The sequence below is a fragment of the Berghia stephanieae genome, chromosome 11, assembly GCF_034508935.2.
Source record: "Berghia stephanieae isolate SIO BIC M18660-M18661 chromosome 11, UCSD_Bste_1.3, whole genome shotgun sequence".
NCBI classification, from domain to species: Eukaryota; Metazoa; Mollusca; class Gastropoda; order Nudibranchia; family Aeolidiidae; genus Berghia; species Berghia stephanieae.
In genome coordinates, this window is record NC_088370.1 from 41,812,317 (window position 1) to 41,830,829 (window position 18,513).

The 18,513-nt window shown below is 39.0% G+C and overlaps 1 protein-coding gene across 3 annotated transcripts in view; it reads left to right on the forward strand.

Annotated features, from left to right (window-relative positions):
* The window catches only part of LOC144957048 (uncharacterized), a 32,714-nt gene that overhangs the window by 595 nt on the left and 13,606 nt on the right, over positions 1-18,513 (forward strand). Inside the window, exons 2-4 of one of the 3 annotated variants that reach the window (XM_078887994.1) lie at positions 6,782-8,197; positions 9,212-9,365; positions 10,987-16,545. The exons of 1 other annotated variant lie outside the window; for it this stretch is intronic. In XM_078887994.1, the coding sequence (XP_078744120.1) occupies positions 9,253-9,365; positions 10,987-12,451 (1,578 nt within the window). In that variant the 5' untranslated portion in view covers positions 6,782-8,197; positions 9,212-9,252 and the 3' untranslated portion in view covers positions 12,452-16,545. Of the gene's footprint in view, positions 1-6,781; positions 8,198-9,211; positions 9,366-10,986; positions 16,546-18,513 lie in introns of those variants that run through there. One more of the 3 variants, XM_078887995.1, reaches the window with a different exon arrangement.

Consider the following 18,513-nt stretch of genomic DNA (forward strand, 5'->3'; position numbering starts at 1 on the left):
ATGTGTGTCAGTGTAAGACATAATCAGTCGAAAGGTGATCGTTTTGGATTTGTGTTTTGTTTTTCATTTTCTGAAAGAATATGCTCACCCCAGCATTTTAATCTTTATTTGAAGTAAATCGGGTGATTTTTCATGAAGTTATGGTCAGATCAGAGGCGTGACTATATTGGTTGATCTGATGCCTGGCACCGCATCCATCTTTTAAAATAAGCGGATTACAGCATTAAAAAAAAAAAGAAATGGTATAATATACCGCCTCTTACTTATTTGAGTAAATCTTTTCTTTAAATTTCTTTTCTTTCTTTTATATTTACAAAATATTATAGCACGTTTTAAGTCATTTTCTTCTGGTTTTGGCACCACCTTATACTGTAAGCATGCCACGCCTCTGGGTCAGATGTATGGGAAAGGTATCCAGCAACTTTTCTCAAATTTCATACTTTTTCATCAAATATTTAGAAGCAAAATTAAGCTTTGATATTTCCCGAAGATGTACAAAAAGGGTGGATTTAATCATTTATGACAAAAACTCATTTTTATAAATAAAAATTGACCTCCTAACTAAACTTGTCAATATCTCAGTTCAAACCTTTTCACCCTCCGGCTGATTACGTCATTCATTGTAACATATGTGACCACGGTATCATATCGTCGGGAATCGGGCCCCAAAAAATTAATTTAAAAGTAAAATTTTATAAAATACACATTTTTCTCTCGTTTCAATGTAATAAATTGTATCTATTCTCAACGATAAGGAACAGAATATAATCACTCGTTTGTGTCTATACGTCCGATTTCCATCCTCTAGTCTATCCCGACATTGTACCGTTTTGAGGCGGAGGGTTACATATAATGGTGATAACGTGTGATGTCATATGATGTAAGTGGTATCATGTGATATATATATATATATATATATATATATTTTTTAAAAATTATTATATAGAGCAATATCCACTAAACGTGCTCAAAGCGCTTTACAAGGGGTTGTGGCTATCAGCAGCATTTAACATGTAAGACGGGACATGGCGCCTGTTAGGCGATATTATAATTTTTTTTCGGACAGAGACAATGTTGTTAACGGCCAGTTACTCATTTTACACCTGAGTACGGTGAGAGAATGCGAGTAAAGAGCCTTCTTCAAGGACTCAATTATGCGCCGAGCGAGGCTCGAACCTAGGACCTTCCGATCCGAAAGCGACTGCCATACCACAATACCACATAGCCGCATGATAGAATTACCATTAATTACACACACACACACACACACACATACATACACACACACACACACACAAAGACGTTTGCAAGTTGCTCGTATACCAATCTGTAAACAAACAGTTTTATAATTTTATAGATTTGCAAGTTATTCTGTGCTCGATGGCAAATATTTAGCATGGGCTGGACTGAACAATTTTGACCTCTAACCTTAAGTTCTTGTAAAGAATAAGATTCACAGATGCGTGTGAAAAAATGGCCACAGGCATCTTGAAGCATTCAATAGTCTGATGCCACTTCTGCCCAGCAATGAGCAGCTTGGTTTTAAACAAAGAGAATAGGTACTTTTTATTCTTCATGCTGGCTAGAACTAGTTCATATGACCTAATGTATAAAAGTCAAAACATGATCAGATTTATAATGTCTTTCTCCTCTGGATACAGTTTTATATTCGATGGAGAAGTATTTCATAAGGGCGTCCGCCATTGTTGTTCCGATAGTTTAGAGCCAGTTACTAAGTTACCATGCGTCATTACGAGGGAAGTGACGTCACGACTGTTGAACCCTATTTTTTTTATTTATCTAGACTTTCCCTCTAAATGCCTCGTCCTATATTATGTTAAGTTTTCACGTTGCACGGGAATTGGATTCAATAGTCTGATGTCACGTCGCCCAGCAATGAGCAGCTTGGTTCTAAACAAAGAAAATTGGTACTTTTTATTCTTCTTGCTGGCTAGAATTTTTCATATGTCTTGTGATCAGAATGTGTAAAAGTCAAAACATGATCAGATTTATGTTTTTTTCTTCCTCTGGATACGCTTTTATGCTCGTCGGAGAAATATTTAATAAGGGCGTCCGCCATTGTTCCGATAGTTCAGAGCCAGTTACTAAGTTATCATGCGTCATTACGAGGGAAGTGACGTCATGATTGTTGAAGCGTAATGTTGTATAGCCCTTTGAGCACGCTTAGCCATGTGCGGCTATGTGGTCTTGTGGTATGACTCTCGCTTTCGGATCGGAAGATCTTGGGTTCGAGCATCGCTCGGCGCATAGTTGAGTCATTAGAAAAGACTCTTTACTCACATTCTCTCACCGTACCCAGGTGTAAAATGAGTACCTGGCCGTTAACAGCGTTGTCTGTCCGAAAAAGAAATGTGTTAATATCGCCTAACAGGCGTCATTTAACGTCCTACATGTTAAGTGTTGCTGTCGGCCAGAGACCCATTGTAAAACGCTTTGAGCACGTTTAGTGGATATTGCGCTATATAAAAGTTCAAGTTTATTCTTTAAAATTACTTTTTAAAAGTGAAATTGCACTTTATAAAGCTTGGCTGACGCTTTTGAACTAATCGTGAAATCGACTGATTGATTGTAGTTCATTTGCAATAATTGAGGCCTATTTTAACGATGGGTGATAAAGACTGACTAACAGCGTGAAATTGGATAGTTGTATTGAATGGAAATAAATCGGATGCGCTGATTGGAAATAATCAGATGCAGATCCCAAGTGTTTAAACCCAATTTTCCAGTAAGCATTTTAAACTTGAGTATTTATATAGCGCAATATCAACTAAACGTGCTCAAAGCGCTTTATAAAGGGTCCCTGACCAATAGCAACACTTGACATGTAGGATGGGACATGACACCTGATTTGCGATATTGCCCTTTTTTTCGGACAGATACAACATTGTTAACGGCGAGGTTCTCATTTTACACATGAATACGGTGAGAGAATGCGAGTAAAGAGCCTTTTCCTACCAAAGACTCAACTATGCGCTGAGCGAGGCTCGAACCCGGGACCTTCCAATCCGACAGCGAGTGTCATACCACTAGACAACGTCATAGCCGCACATTTTAGCATCACAGAAACCAGGACCTTTTTTCCCCCCCCCCCCCCTCACCCCAATCCTTAAAATGAGAGGTAGAGCTTTTTATTCAGACGCATAAGGACAGAGATAGATCACTAGAGTAGTCGAAGTTTAAAAAAAAAAATTGATGTGCGGCTATGTGGTCTTGTGGTGTGACACTCGCTTTCGGATCGGAAGATCCTGGGTTCGAGCCTCGCTCGGCGCATAGTTGAGTCCTTGGAAAAGGCTCTTCACTCACATTCACTCACTGTACTCAGGTGTAAAATGAGTACATGGCTGTCAACAGCGTTGTCTCTGTCTGAAAAAATAGCTCATGTTCGTCTACGGTTAGTGTTGATGTAATCAGATCGTTAAAGCGCTTGAGCACATTTAGTGATTTGACTATTAAGCTCATTTCTTAATTGATGGTAAGCTTTTTATTCAGAAGCACAGGGGTGAAGATAGGGGTAGATTGGGGTGAAGATCATCTGAGAAGTCGAAGGTTTTAAAAAATTGATGTTTGAGTTTGTTTATTGAGTTTTCTGGCCAAGTTTTTTAATATGTGTTTTTCCAGAGTACGACAGAACACGTGTTATGCTATTTAGTGCGTGAAATAGTTTTAAAAAGTTATTTACATTCAATACTCATCCGATAACTCAGTTGGTAGAGCACTCGCTTCACACGCAAAGGGACCAAGATCGATCCCGGGGCCATTCAAGATCTCCCCCCCCCCTCCTCCCCTTCCTCTCCCGACTCCTCTGTCCACCCAGTAGTGAATGGATAGCTGGGTCTGTTAGATCTGTCTAGTGGATTGTACTTTGCAATAAACAAGCGTCCTATATATTCAAAGGATATCAAGCAATTGGATTCAATAGTCTGATGTCACGTCGCCAAGCAACGGCGGCCATCGTGGCTCTAAACAAAGAAAATCGGTACTTTTTATTCTTCATGCTGGCTAGAACTTTTCATATGTCTTGTGATCAGAATGTGTAAAAGTCAAAACATGATCATATTAATAACGTTTTTTCCCCCTCTGAATACGCTTTATGCTCGTCGAAGGAATATTTCATACGGGTGTCCGCCATTGTTCCGATAGTTTAGAGCCAGTTACTAAGTTACCATGCGTCATTACGAGGGAAGTGACGTTACGTTACGACTGTTGAAGCGTATTGCTATTGATCGTTTCACGCTATAGATAGTATGAAGTTGACGTCACTCAGATCTTTATTATTGCTTTTTGCCGTCCGCGTTTATGAGTAATTCTCACTAAACTGTATTAACCTGACTATAAACGATCACGATTACACAGAGATTTGTGTGTTGGCCCGTTATGATTCCGGATGGCAATGTTGTGAGCACCTTTGCCAAGCGCATACTATCTTTAAACGTTAAATGTTATACATAGTTTTGTGTGTTGATTCGTTATAATTCCGGACGGTATGTTGTTTTCTATCAGTGCACAGCTTATTGATAATGAAGCGTCCGGGTCCTATTGTCTTTTGCCATCCACGTTTATGAGTAATTCTCACTAAACGGTATTAACCAGAATCAAAACGTTCGAGATTACACATAGTTTTATGTCTTGGTCCGTAATACTTCCGGATGGCAATGTTTTGAGCTTCTTAGCCAAGCGCATACTATCTATAGATAGAATGAAGTTGACGTCATTTGGGTCTTTGTTATTGTTTTTTTCTCTCCATCCGCGTTTATGAGTAATTCTCACTAAAATGTATTAACCCGACTATTAAACTTCATGGTTACACATAGTTTTGTATGTTGGTCCGTTTTACTTCCTGATGGCAATGTTGTGATCTTCTTAGCCAAGCGCATACTATCTATAGATAGTTCGCAGATGACGTCATCGGGCATGTATTTTTGCTCGCGCGCTAGGTATGCTCATGAACTTATACTGATATAAGTTGTAAACGTTTTGGTGTTGGTCTTTACTTCGGGCAATGTGTAGCTCGAAACAGCTTTTTATAGATAGTTCAAAATGATTACTCATCCTTTTATGTTTGCATCACGTTATGATATTCAACTGTATCAACCAGACTATAAAGGATCATGGTAGCACACAGTTTTGTGTGTTGGTCCGTTACACTTCCGGATGTCAATGTTGCAAACTTTTTAGCCAAATGCATTCTATCTATAGTAACCGGGATAAATCGTCGCCATCGTTAATTTATAGCCTGACACTGATCAAAGAATGACGTCAGAATGCCAGTCTCTGGCCACAAAAGAAAACAAATCGTGAGTTGTATTCACTAGTTCAACCAATGGGACCACTTGATTCCATGAGCACTACTATCGACAACTCACTAGGCGGTGCAAAAAACAATTTATAATGACATCAAAATGCCAGTCTTTTTGGGTTTCAGTGTCAGGCTAGAACTTAACGATGGCTTCGGATAAATCCGGCTATTCATTGCTCTACAACAGAAAATAAATGGTTTTGCAACGAATTCCTTACTTTAATATTTCTGTCATTATTGCCATGTTACTGTATAACGAGCTTAAGTCTCAATGGGATATTAGCTTCAGGCGACCATGAGTTGTTATTTTTCAAACCGGTTGCTAATGCTATCTTGTGTTGACAACGCCTCTCGGTCATCATATGAATACTACTCACCATGGTTATACAAACCCATGGCAGGCCGCCAAACGTCACTTGCTATCCTTCACATAATGGAGGGTTGATTGTGTGAAGTTCGTTCGGGGCCGGAAGATAGCAAGGCACAGTGCAGACTACTGTTCTGTGTTAGTCCGTGAACGGGTGACCAAATCATAGTACAAAGAAGGTAAATCTGTTACTATATGTCCCAATAAAGTATAACACAGAGAAGGCTGAAACTGTGTTATACAGGCCGGTACAGAATAAAACAAATATAACACGGGGAAACCAAGCACTGTGTTGTAAAATATCAAAAGCTGGTCGCTCAGTGACGAATTAAAAATGGACATATGTCGTAAAATCACATCTCTCGTAAAACAAATTTGTGAAGCACGGTTGTTCTCAATATTTGTTGCGTCGGGATCGGTATAAAGTGAAGTAGTGTCCATTCTACACATCTTTACGAAAAAATCAGAACAACGCTGTTTCAAGATTACAGAGGAGCAAACCCGATACGACAAGATTTGTTTGTGTGTATTGTATTGTCTTCATATGTTACTGAATAGGTACGTTTTGGTTGTCAAAACTTTCATTTTTATTTTGACATTCTCTTTATCTTTTAAAATAAAGTTATAATTTAATTAATAATTTACAGTCTATACTTTTGTGGGGACCTTTTGTAATATCATTAGTCCGATTTTGTTTGGACATGTCTTTATATTTTAATGTCATAAAATCAGTGACAATGGGAGCGATCTATATTCATGTTTTCATCCAACCAAGTCATCAATCACATGATTTGTTGTTGTTCAATGATTGGATGTTTCTTAATAAGTGTAAACACACAGCTTTGTTTATGAAAATTGTAAACATACCCATGTGTCAAGCTGAACAAAATGACCATTCTTGATGTTAGATATTTCAAAGCTGTGAACACTTTTCACTATGTAGGTCACTTTGAGCACATTTTGCAATGTGACCAATAACCTCGAGCACATGGAAATGTAATACAGATCATGCCCATTATTATAAATAAAAGTACACCACTAGATGCCTACTTACAATGCTAAATTCAACAGCAATGCTGTTATTTTCAATCTACCAGGTACAATCCAGAGTTAATACCACATCCATGTGCTGTGCCGTGTCGTAGCAAAGCATCTTTCCCGTCATCGAAGACTTCAAAGGACCAGAGCAATGTCTTCTACACAGAATGAAGATTACGTCACTCGTGTCTTTGTTATTGTTTCTTGCCATCCGCGTTTATGAGTAATACTCACTAAATTGTACTCACCACCAGACTATAAACGTTCAAGTTTACACATAGTTTTGTGTGTTGTTCCGTTATACTTCCGAATGGCAATGTTGTGAGCTTCTTAGCCAAGCGCATACCATCTATAGATTATGGCATTGTCTTACAAGAACAGCTTCCGTTGTGAACTCGGAACTATAAATAGAATGAAGTGCCATCTATTTTTTATGAGTAATTCTCACTAAACTCTCGCCTATACATGTTCAATGTGGTTTTGTGTGTTGGTCCGCCGTTACATTTTCTGATGGCAATGTTGTGAGTTTCTTAACCAAGCGCACAGCATTTATAGCCTGATACTAGGACATGTATTGTGACGTCATTTTTAGATTTTTATAGTGCCCAGAAAGCTGTCGTTAGAAGTGCTGAAGGAAACAAGCGATCCCAATGTACGATTGAATACAAACCCACGATTTGTTTTCTTTTGGTGTTCTGGCCTTGTCCTCTGACGTAATTTTGGGGTCAGTGTCAGGCTGTAAGTTTAGGAAGGCTACAGTCAGTTGGTCATTATGCTCAGTTGGAATTCAAGTTTTGTTAACAAATGAATAAACAAGCAGCGTGTTTCATTTTTTTTAGCACTGTCCAATAATTGAACATTGACAAACTAGTGAATAATGAATTCATTATGGATTGCTGGATATAGCAGGAACTCAATTGACGTTATTTAGCTCTTTGTTATTATGCTTAGACAGCCACTTTTATTGATCAGTTCTCACTAAATAATATCAATCGGACTATTAACGTTTAAGGTTACACATAGTTTTGTGTGTTGGTACCTTATCTCCGGATGTCGGATGTTATGAGTATTTTAGCTAAACGCATATCATCAATAGCTCGTTCTAATTCAAATTAAATTTTACAAAAAACAACATTGTCGAATCCGCAGGATGGGCGTCACTACCACAATGTTTGATCACCATAAACAAACAACTCAAACTGATTTACTATCTTCACAAAACACAACAACAACCACATTCAACACAACAACAACAACAACAACAACACCATCAACGACGATGCCAAAAGCGATCCCATCCACAACATGACGGAAGACGAAATCCAAAAATATTTGGCCCATCTGCAGGAAGAAGATCTTCCGTTGTACTCCAGCGATTTGCATCTCCTACGTGCCTCGTTATTCAAGAAACGTTCTGTCTGAGTTCATCCAAAAGGCCAAAATCCAACGATGATCTCATCCGGCTATTGACATAAGTGATCCCAGTAGCGCCAAACAAGGCAACATTCCTGAACGTGCCTGCTTACAGGGGGCAACTAGTGCGGAGGCGCCTGTTAGGCGATATTACAATTTTTTTCGGACAGAGACAACGCAGTTAACGGCCAGGTACTCATTTTACACCTGAGTACGGTGAGAGAATGTAAGTAAAGAGCCTTCTCAAAGGATTCAACTATGCGCCGAGCGAGGCTCGAACTCAGGACCTTCCGATCCAAGATTTAAATAAAAAAGATGTAAATGTTTTTCGAGGGGATCTCCGATATTTACGTTTCTAGAGAAGTCACTTCTTGAACAAATCGATCCTGGATGCAGTTGAGGTTTTTTTCTGATCCTCATGTCCATCTTGCAGTGATTAGGTAGATGGGTCTGTTAGAGATGGCAGAAAGTACTTTGCGATAGACTCGCATCCTTCTTCGAGGTTAGCAAACGCTTGCTTTTCTCCTATTTAACGTTGTAGAATAACCGGGTTTAACTCCAACTTCATGGACCATGTGGTACTAAATTGAGAATTTAAGGAGCAGGCACAGGTGTAAGATAAAGATCTGAACAAGTGTGTATGAAAGGTGCCAGACAAAGCAAGAAAGAAAAATACAAGAAAAAAAATCACCTAAAATCAGTCTGCCTCGACTGGGGATCGAACCTCAGACCTTATTACTCAAGCTTCATTATGTTTTCGAGTCTCATTCACCGTACTTCCTGTTCATAACGGACAGACCCGAGGAAAATGGTTACATTTGTTAAGATGTAACCAATAATTTTCTCATTCTGGTTTCATTTGTAAATCATGAAACTTAACTTGCGGCTATGTGGTCTTGTGGTATGACACTCGCTTTCGGATCGGAAGGTCCTGGGTTCGAGCCTCCCTCGGCGCATAGTTGAGTCCCTGACCAACATGGGACTTCACTTGCGATCGATCTTGGTCTATTTGCGTATGAAGTGATTGCTCTACCATCTGAGCTATCAGAACCCCCAAAGAAAACCTCCAGCTAAAGTCTTCTGCATTTCGTCTTTGCCTTCAGGTGATGTCTACGAGATGTTCAACGCGTGGAACTTCACCAATTTTACTCTATGTCGTCTGGTGAAGTACTCCAAAGCTGCGTCAACAATCACGTCGGCCTTCATCCTGCTGGCTCTCTCCATTGCAAGGTGAGTGCCCGAGATTATCTAAAGATATAAAAAAATGATTATTTACTTATGCCTTTTACTCCTCTGGATTGCAAGGTAAGTGCCTGAGGTCATTAAAGCTCTAAAGAGAATGATTACTCACTCCTCTGGATTGCAAGGTAAGTGCCTGAGGTCATTAAAGATCTAAAGAGAATGATTACTCACTCCTCTGGATTGCAAGGTAAGTGCCTGAGGTCATTAAAGATCTAAAGAGAATGATTACTCACTCCTCTGGATTGCAAGGTAAGTGCCTGAGGTCATTAAAGATCTAAAGAGAATGATTACTCACTCCTCTGGATTGCAAGGTAAGTGCCTGAGGTCATTAAAGATCTAAAGAGAATGATTACTCACTCCTCTGGATTGCAAGGTAAGTGCCTGAGGTCATCTAAAGATCTAAATAGAATGATTATTTACTTATGCCTATCACTCCTCTGGATTGCAAGGTAAGTGCCTGAGGTCATCTAAAGATCTAAATAGAATGATTATTTACTTATGCCTATCACTCCTCTGGATTGCAAGGTAAGTGCCTGAGGTCATCTAAAGATCTAAATAGAATGATTATTTACTTATGCCTATCACTCTTCTGGATTGCAAGGTGAGTGTCTGAGGTCATCTACAGATCAAAAGAGAATGATTATTTACTTATGCCTATCACTTCTCTTGGAGCATAGACACATCAAGGACACTCCTCCACAGGCCACGAATTGGGGCTGCCATCTCCACTTCCTTCGATGTTGTCTCTTTCTCCTTTTACTCAGCTTCTGTATTGCACCTCCAGCCGCCACTAGATGACCTTCCTTTCTTTCGTTTCCTCTGAGGATTTCACAGCAGTGCCTGATCCAAAATGTAGGAAGCAGAATCTGGAAAAACAAACTCTGGCTCCATAAATCTCATTGCTCGGGAGGGTTTCTTGTAGATACGTTGTTTAATCCACGACCCCGTGGATAGCTCATACGGTAGAGTCACAATCTCCCCGGCCGGGCGGAGTTGTCGTACTAGTAAGGTCGCGGGTTCGAGCCCCCATCGGCGCCGCGAAATTTTTATTCCCTGTTGTCTTCTGGCACTTTCCTACTCGAATATCGATCAAACTTAAAATGATTCTCTACTTGTCAAACGCTTTCAAATTTGAGACTTAACGAATTTAGTTTCCTTAAATAATCAAAAATTTTAAAATCTGTTTCTTTTTTTTTTCAGACACGGCATAATATCGGGTTGAGGCAAAAAGTGTGGTCTTGTGGTGTAAGAACTCGCTTTCGGATCGGAAGGCCCTGGGATCAAGCCTCGCTCGGCGCATAGTTGAGTCCTTGGAAAAGGCGCTTTTTTCACATTCTCTTACCGTACTCAGGTCTAAAATGAGTACCTGACCGTTAACGGCGTTGTCTCTGTCCGAAAAAAATGTAATATCGCCTAACAGGCATCATGTCTCATTCTACATTATACGTGTTGGCCAGGGACCCCCTTGCAAAGCGCTTTGAGCACGTTTAGTGGATATTGCACAATATAAAAGCTCTATTTTTTCTTTATAATGTTCAATTATATCAATTTTTGCATCAATTTTTCTACACTTCATTTAATTATACTTGTGTCTCATTTCACTTTACAGATACAGAAAAATCTGCATGCCGTTCCGGAAACAAGTCACAGTTCGTCACGCCAAGAGGATGAGCGTCGGAATCGCCATATTTGGATGGACGGCCAGCATCCCCTACGGCATCATCTACGGACAACACAGCAAACCCACACCTCTCCCTGGAATCAACGGCTACGAATGCAGCATCAGCGATGCCTACTTTCACACGATCTGGCCCTTGATCAACAATGGGTTCACATTTCTCATATTTCTGAGCCTTTGCATTCCGTTGATGGTGCTCTACACAATGGTATGGATTCAAGCGTATAAACACAGAAAGTTTCACAAAACTTTCGCGTCGAACAAGAAAGTGGGACAACAAGGAGCTGTGACGTCATCGCCAAGCGTGACGGGAGATAACTCTGAAAAAATCAAGAAGAATGATAGTAATAATAGTGTGTTGTCCAATGTTTCTAACAAGAGAAAACTAAATGAAATACGCAAAGCGTCCACGGATAAGAACATATTTGGCTGTTGTACTTTTAATAGTGTTAGATGTGGTAAAGACGGTGATCAGGAGTTAGACAATCCCCAAGTTACCTGCAAGGAAGAGGTTAATGGAATTTCTGCAGACACGGGGTTTCAGTCCAGGAGTGCGCTGGAAACTGATAACAACGTGTTAAATGATGGTCTGGAAACGACTGACGATTCCTTCAATTATAACTACTGTTCAAATAATGAATCAAAGAATCCGGGAGAAACAAAAGCATCTGAAGAATATGATAATATACCTAAAAATGTCGCATCGGAAAATAAAGACAATGGTTGTCATATGCAGACTGTAGACTTGTCAAATATTCTTAACAAGAGTGACATTTCTACAACAGATACAGATACTTCACGTGGAACAGTTTCAAGGAAAATAAGCCTCTCCGAAAATGTGTCCAATGACAATATCTTACACCAAAAGCAGGGTCATCCCCATGAATCCTTGACCAATGAGATCAGAATGAAACGAGAGGATGGTGAAGACGATGACAAAAATGAGAAAAAATATTATGAAAATATGGTTATCAATTCTAGCGAAAATGAAGGGGAGATAATTTGTGAGATTAAAGAATTCCAAAACAATAAAAGAAGAAGGAGTTCTCAGTTATCAATTTGTGAAAACGACATCAACACCTGGCGAAAGGATTTGGGAAGTAAAAAGGATGGCACAAAAAGTACTCAGAATAGCACGGTCATAAATAAAACAACCGCCATGCTTTTTATCATTTCATTGGTCTACATTTTGAGTTATGTCCCTTATCTTTCCCTCTTCTTCTTCCGGTTCACTCAACCAGACAAGTTCGAGGCCATGAACCAGGCGTCGTTGGTCGCGCATCACATTTTCCATCGATCCTATTTCATAAACAGTGCGGCAAATGCTATCATTTACAGTCTTTGTGATAAACGCTTTAGACAAGAAGTAATCAAACTGTTCAAATGTCAGAAATGAATAATGTTATACAAACGGTCTTAAGCCAGTGGTATGTGGTTTTGTGGTATGACACTCGCTTTCGGATCGGAAGGTCCTGGGTTCGAGCCTCGCTCGGTGCGTAGTTGAGTCATTGGAAAAGGCTCTTTATTCACGTTCTTTCCCAATACTCAGCTGTAAATCGAGTTCTTGGCCATTAACAGCGTTTTCTCTGTCGGAAAAAAATGTATTATCACCTAACAGGCGTCATGTCTCGTTCTACATGTTACGTGTTGCTGTTGGTCAGAGACGCTTTGTAAAGCTCACAACATTACCATCCAGAAGTATAACGGACCAACACACACAACTGTGTTTAACCATGAACGTTTCTAGTCTGGATGATACAATTTAGTGAGAATTACTCATAAACGCGGTTGGCAAAGAACAACAACAAAGACCTGTGTGACGTCATCTTCGTTCTATCTATAGATAGTTTGAAAATGACATCACTCAGGCTTTTGTTATTGTTTTTTTTTTTTGCCATCCATGTTTATGAGTGATTCTCACTAAACTGTATAAACCAGACTATAAACGTTCATGGTTACACACAGTTTTGTGTGTTGGTCCGTTATGTTTCCGAATGGCAATGTTGTGAGTTTCTTAGCCAAGCGCATACTATCTATTATCTTTACTCTATTTGTTTACCATGTTTTTCCAAGTTCCATTGACCAGGCAGAGAAAGAAAGGTCAGAGGTGACGAATTCCTGACCCACTCTTTATTTTTCCATAATTGGAATTCACCAAATTCCAGATCATATGTCCGTATGTAGTTCATTCCAATAGATAGTATGCGCTTGGCTAAGAAGCTCATAACACTGCCATCCGGAAGTATAACGGACCAACACACAAAACTATGTGTAATCTTAAACGTTTATAGATAGAACGAAGATGACGTTATATGGGTCGTTGTTATTGTTTTCTGCCATCCGCGTTTATGAGTAATTCTCACTAAACCGTATTAACCAGACTATAAACATTTAAGGTTACACATAGCTTTGTGTATTGGTCGTTATACTTCCGGATGGCAATGTTTTAAGCTTCTTAGCCAAGCGCATACTATCTATAGATAGTATGCGCTTGGCTAAGGAGTTCACAACATTGCCATCCGGAAGTATAACGGACCAACAAACAAAACCTTGTGTAACCATGATCATTTATAGTCTGGTTAATACAGTTTAGTGAGAATTAACTCACAAACGTGGATGGCAAAAGACAAAAACAAAGACATGAGTGACGTCAACTACAAACTGTCTATAGTCTGATTGATACAGTTTAGTGAGAACTACTCATAAACGTGGATGGTAAAAAGCAATAACAATGTCCCGAGTGACATCATGTTCAATCTATAGATAGTATGCAGATGACGTCACTCAGGCCTTTGTTATGGTTTTTTCCATCCGCGTTTGTGAGTTGTTCTCACTAAACTGTATTAACCAGACTATAAAAGTTCATGGTTACACAGAGTTTGTGTGTTGGTCCGTTATACTTCCGGATGGCAATGTTGTGAACTCCTTGGCCAAGCGCATTCTATCTATATATCTATATGATAATATGGGTGTAAAGCCACGGGGATTAGAAGCTAAGGGCCATAATCATATAAAAACAAATATAGATTTTATATCTCATCAGTTACTTCCCTTGACTTTAACCAAGGCCTTGTCATGGATTTAGTGCTTTTATTACCGAAGTAATAGGATTCAACAGTCGTAACGTCACTTCCTTCCTAATGACGCATGGTAACTTAGCAACACTGGCTCTAAACTATCGGAACAATGGAGGACGCCCGTATGAAATCTTTCACGGCGAGCATAAAAGCGTATCCAGAGGGAGAACAAAAATATAAATTTGATCATGTTTTGACTTTTACACATTCTGATCACAAGGCATATGAAAAGTTCTAGCCAGCATGAAGAATAAAAAGTAATGGTTTTCTTTGTTTAGAACCAAGATGGCCGCCGTTGCCAGGCGGCGTGACATCAGACTATTGAATCGTATTGTGGGGGAAAGGGGGGGGGGTATTGACGTTACTCAGCTCTTTGTTACTAATTTTATACAACCTATTAATGATTAGTTCTCACTTCTTTATCAATCGATAGACTTTAACTGTTACTCACAGTTTTCTGTGTTGTTTTTGGTTTAATGGCTGGTGGGTGTTGTAAGTATTTTTACATAAACGCATAACATCAATAACCTGACAAGTCCTTTAATATGACGTCACGAGTTTCAAAAGAAAGTGAAAAGTGAGTTAAAGTTAAGATGATCTAGATGATGATGATGATGATAATGATGATGATGATGATGATAATGATGATGATGATGATGATGATGATGGTGATCTTTGCTGAAGAAAACAGATGATCCTATTTGGTTTAACCAGCTATTACAAAACAACTATCGATTCACCTTTATTAGTAGTAGTACGAGTACCATTGTTGTCGCCCTGAATAGGATTCAACAGTCGTGACGTCACTTCCCCCGTAATGACGCATATTAACGTAGTAACCGGAGCATAAAAGCGTATCCAGAGGAGAAAAACATTATAAACCTGATCATGTTTTGACTTTTATAAATTCTGATCACATGATTTGTGAAAACGTTCTAGCCAGCACGGAGAAGAAAAAGTACCGATCTTCTTTGTTTAGAACCAAGCTGCTCGTTGCTGGCGGACGTGACATCAGACTATTGAATCCTATTTTGTTGTCGTGTATTTTGACAGCGAGTGCCAGGCTATGATATTATACTAAAATAGTCCTATAGAACCATTCGGCCCATGGAGCCAGATTATAGATAGTATGCAGATGACGTCACTCAGGCCTTTGTTATTGTTTTTGCCATCCACGTTTGTGAGTTGTTCTCACTAAACTGTATTAACCAGACTATAAAAGTTCATGGTTACACAGAGTTTGTGTGTTGGTCCGTTATACTTCCGGATGGCAATGTTGTGAACTCCTTGGCCAAGCGCATTCTATCTATAGCAATGTTTCTATTGTGTGAAACGGGCAATATTTTAAATAAATTGAGGCCCTTTTGGGTAATGCGCTATTCTATTGTAATGTACTTTCCACTACATCTAATAGACCCAGCTACCCATTCATCATCATCATCATCATCATCGTCATCATCATCATCATCATCATCATCATCATCATCATCATCATCATCATCATCATCATCATGATCATCATCCTCATCATCATCATCCTCATCATCATCATCATCATCAACTAACAATCTACCTGTCTTAATCACAACCATTACACCAACCATTACGATGTAAACTATCCACCATTTGCATTTGGCACAAAATGAAATAATATTATAAATGATTTAATGTAAATGTTGCAGTTTGAAGCTTGAAGAGGTAAATAACATTCAGCAAAGAGGATAGAAGCTTTCATTTAATTTACTATGACAATGATGTGAAAGTTTCCACTTTACAAGTTCCCTCCTTTAAAAAAACAACTTAATATGTAACCCCCCGTCACAAAACGGTATTATATCGGGATGATTCAGACCCCAGAAAGTGAATTGAGAGATAGATTGATGAGAAAATGGACCTTAGAAGGTTTTGTAAAGCAAGAAATATCATTTATACTCCACCAGAACGTACATAAATTATACCCAAGTTTGATATTGGTGACAATGAATTCAATTTCCCTCACCGACTGGATCCCGTCATAATACCGATTTGAGAAGGCGTGCCACAAATGTGACCCGTCGTCACAAAACGGTATTATGTCGGGATGAACCAGATACTGGAAAGCCAAATTAAAGCTGAACTGATCAAAAATTTGAATTATTGATATTTAGTATTTAGCTTTCTAAGATACGATATTTATTGTCCTCAATAAATCATACAAACTCGTTGCAGGTCTGATATTTCTGGCAATAAATTCGATTTTCAGCATCTTAATCATTCCGACATAATACCGTATTGAGGCGAGGGGCCACATATTTTATTGACAAAGAGGAACCCCGAAAATTTCATATTTTTCTTTGCTTTTACTTCCGGTTGAATTGTTTTATTGTAATGAGTATGACTTTAGCAAATATGAAAATAAAACATTTAAAAATAATCTGAGTGTATGTTTTATTTAATATTAAAAAAAAAACCCAGTATGGATGCTTTGAACTGCAATATAAATTCTAGATCTGACACTAGAACTTCATTTTCAAGAAGTTGTAATGAATTAAAGATCTATTTATAGATCTCAAAGGTGTCTCCGAAATCTCAGTTGGTAGAGCACTCGCTTCACACACTAAAGTACCGAGATCAATCCGGGGTGCAGTCGAGATTATATTTTTCAGATCCTCCTGTCCACCCAGCAGTGATTGGGTAGCTGAGTACGGTAGAAATGGCTGAAAGTACTTTGCAATAGACTGGCGTCCTATCCAAAGGGTAGAAATTATTTTAGTATTTTTATATAGAGCAAAAACCAATAAATGTGCTCATAATGCTTCACAAAGGGTGCCTCCAACAGCAACACTAAACATGTATATTGAGACAGTACAATTATTTTTCTGACAGAGGAGATCGCTGTTATCGGCCAGGCACTCATTATTTCTACCTGGGTACGGTGAGAGAATAATATAATGAGTAAATAGTCTTTTCCAAGGACTCAATACACGACCCTCAGGGCGGGAGTAGAAACCAGGACCGAAGGCGAGTGTCAAACCTCAAGGCCAAATAGACGCACGTGGACATATTACTATTCAAAGATACCTTTGGTAAAGGATTAATCAATTTTAAAATTAAAAATTGAGCATTTATATAGCGCACTATCCACTAAATGTACTCAAAGCGCTTTACAAGTGGTCCCAACAGCAACACATAACATGTAGAACGAGACATGACGCCTGTCAGGCGATATTACAATTTTTTTTCCTGACAGAGACAACGCTGTTGACGACCAGGTACTCATTTTACACCCGAGTAAGGTGAGAGAATGTGAGTAAAGAGTCTTTTCCAAGGACTCATCTATGCGCCGAGCGGGGCTCGAACCCAGAACCTTCCGATCCGAAAGCGAGTGTCATTCCACAAGACCACATAGCCGCACGTATTATTCAAAGATTCGTTTGATAAAGGATTAATAATCTGTGAGTATAAGATTCATTACATCACTTATTGATTTGCTAACGTTGGAGAGTCGCCAAAAACAATAAAGACTGCGAACCCTCTACAAACACCATCATGGGCAAATAAAAATATTATTAACAAACAACAATGGGATTCATCAGTCGTGACGTCACTTCCCTCGTAATGACGCGTAGTAACTTAATAACTAGTTCTAAACTATCGGAACAATGGCGAAAGCCCTTATGAAATACTTCTCCGACGAGCATAAAAGTGTATCCAGAGGAGAAAAACATTATAAATCTGATCATATTTTTAATTTCTGATCACATGACATGTGAAAAAGTTCTGGCCAGCATGAAGAATAAAAAGTACCGATTTTCTTTGTTTGGAACCAAGCTGCTGGTTGCTGGGCGGGCGTGACATCAGACTATTAAATCCTATTAATTGTTCCTCCGTGACCTTTTGTTGCCATGCATGACAATGAATGGGCATGGTCTATATGTTACATTTCCATGTGCTCGAGGTCATTGGTCATATTGCAAAGTGTGCTCACAATTTGAGAAATATCCAACATTACAATTGATCATTTTTTGCTCAGCATGACTCATGGGTATATTTACAACTTTCATTAACAAAGCGTGATTAGTTACATTGAGAAATGTCCAATCGTTGTACAGACCGGAAGAGACGAAGATGTATGTATGTCCTGTATTCTCACTTTCTTCGGGTGACAATCAAGTACTTTTGAAGATGACTACGACCAAGATCCTGCTTTCAACGACATATAGACGTCTTTCTCAATATAAACATGAATTTTCCCGTGAATAAAAACAAAACTCACAAATTACAAAATTATCTTAGTAAACTTCACAGTCGTGACGTCATTTCCTTCGTAATGGCGCATAGCAACTTATTAACTGGTTCTAAACTATCGGAACAATGGCGGACGCCCTTATGATATACTTCT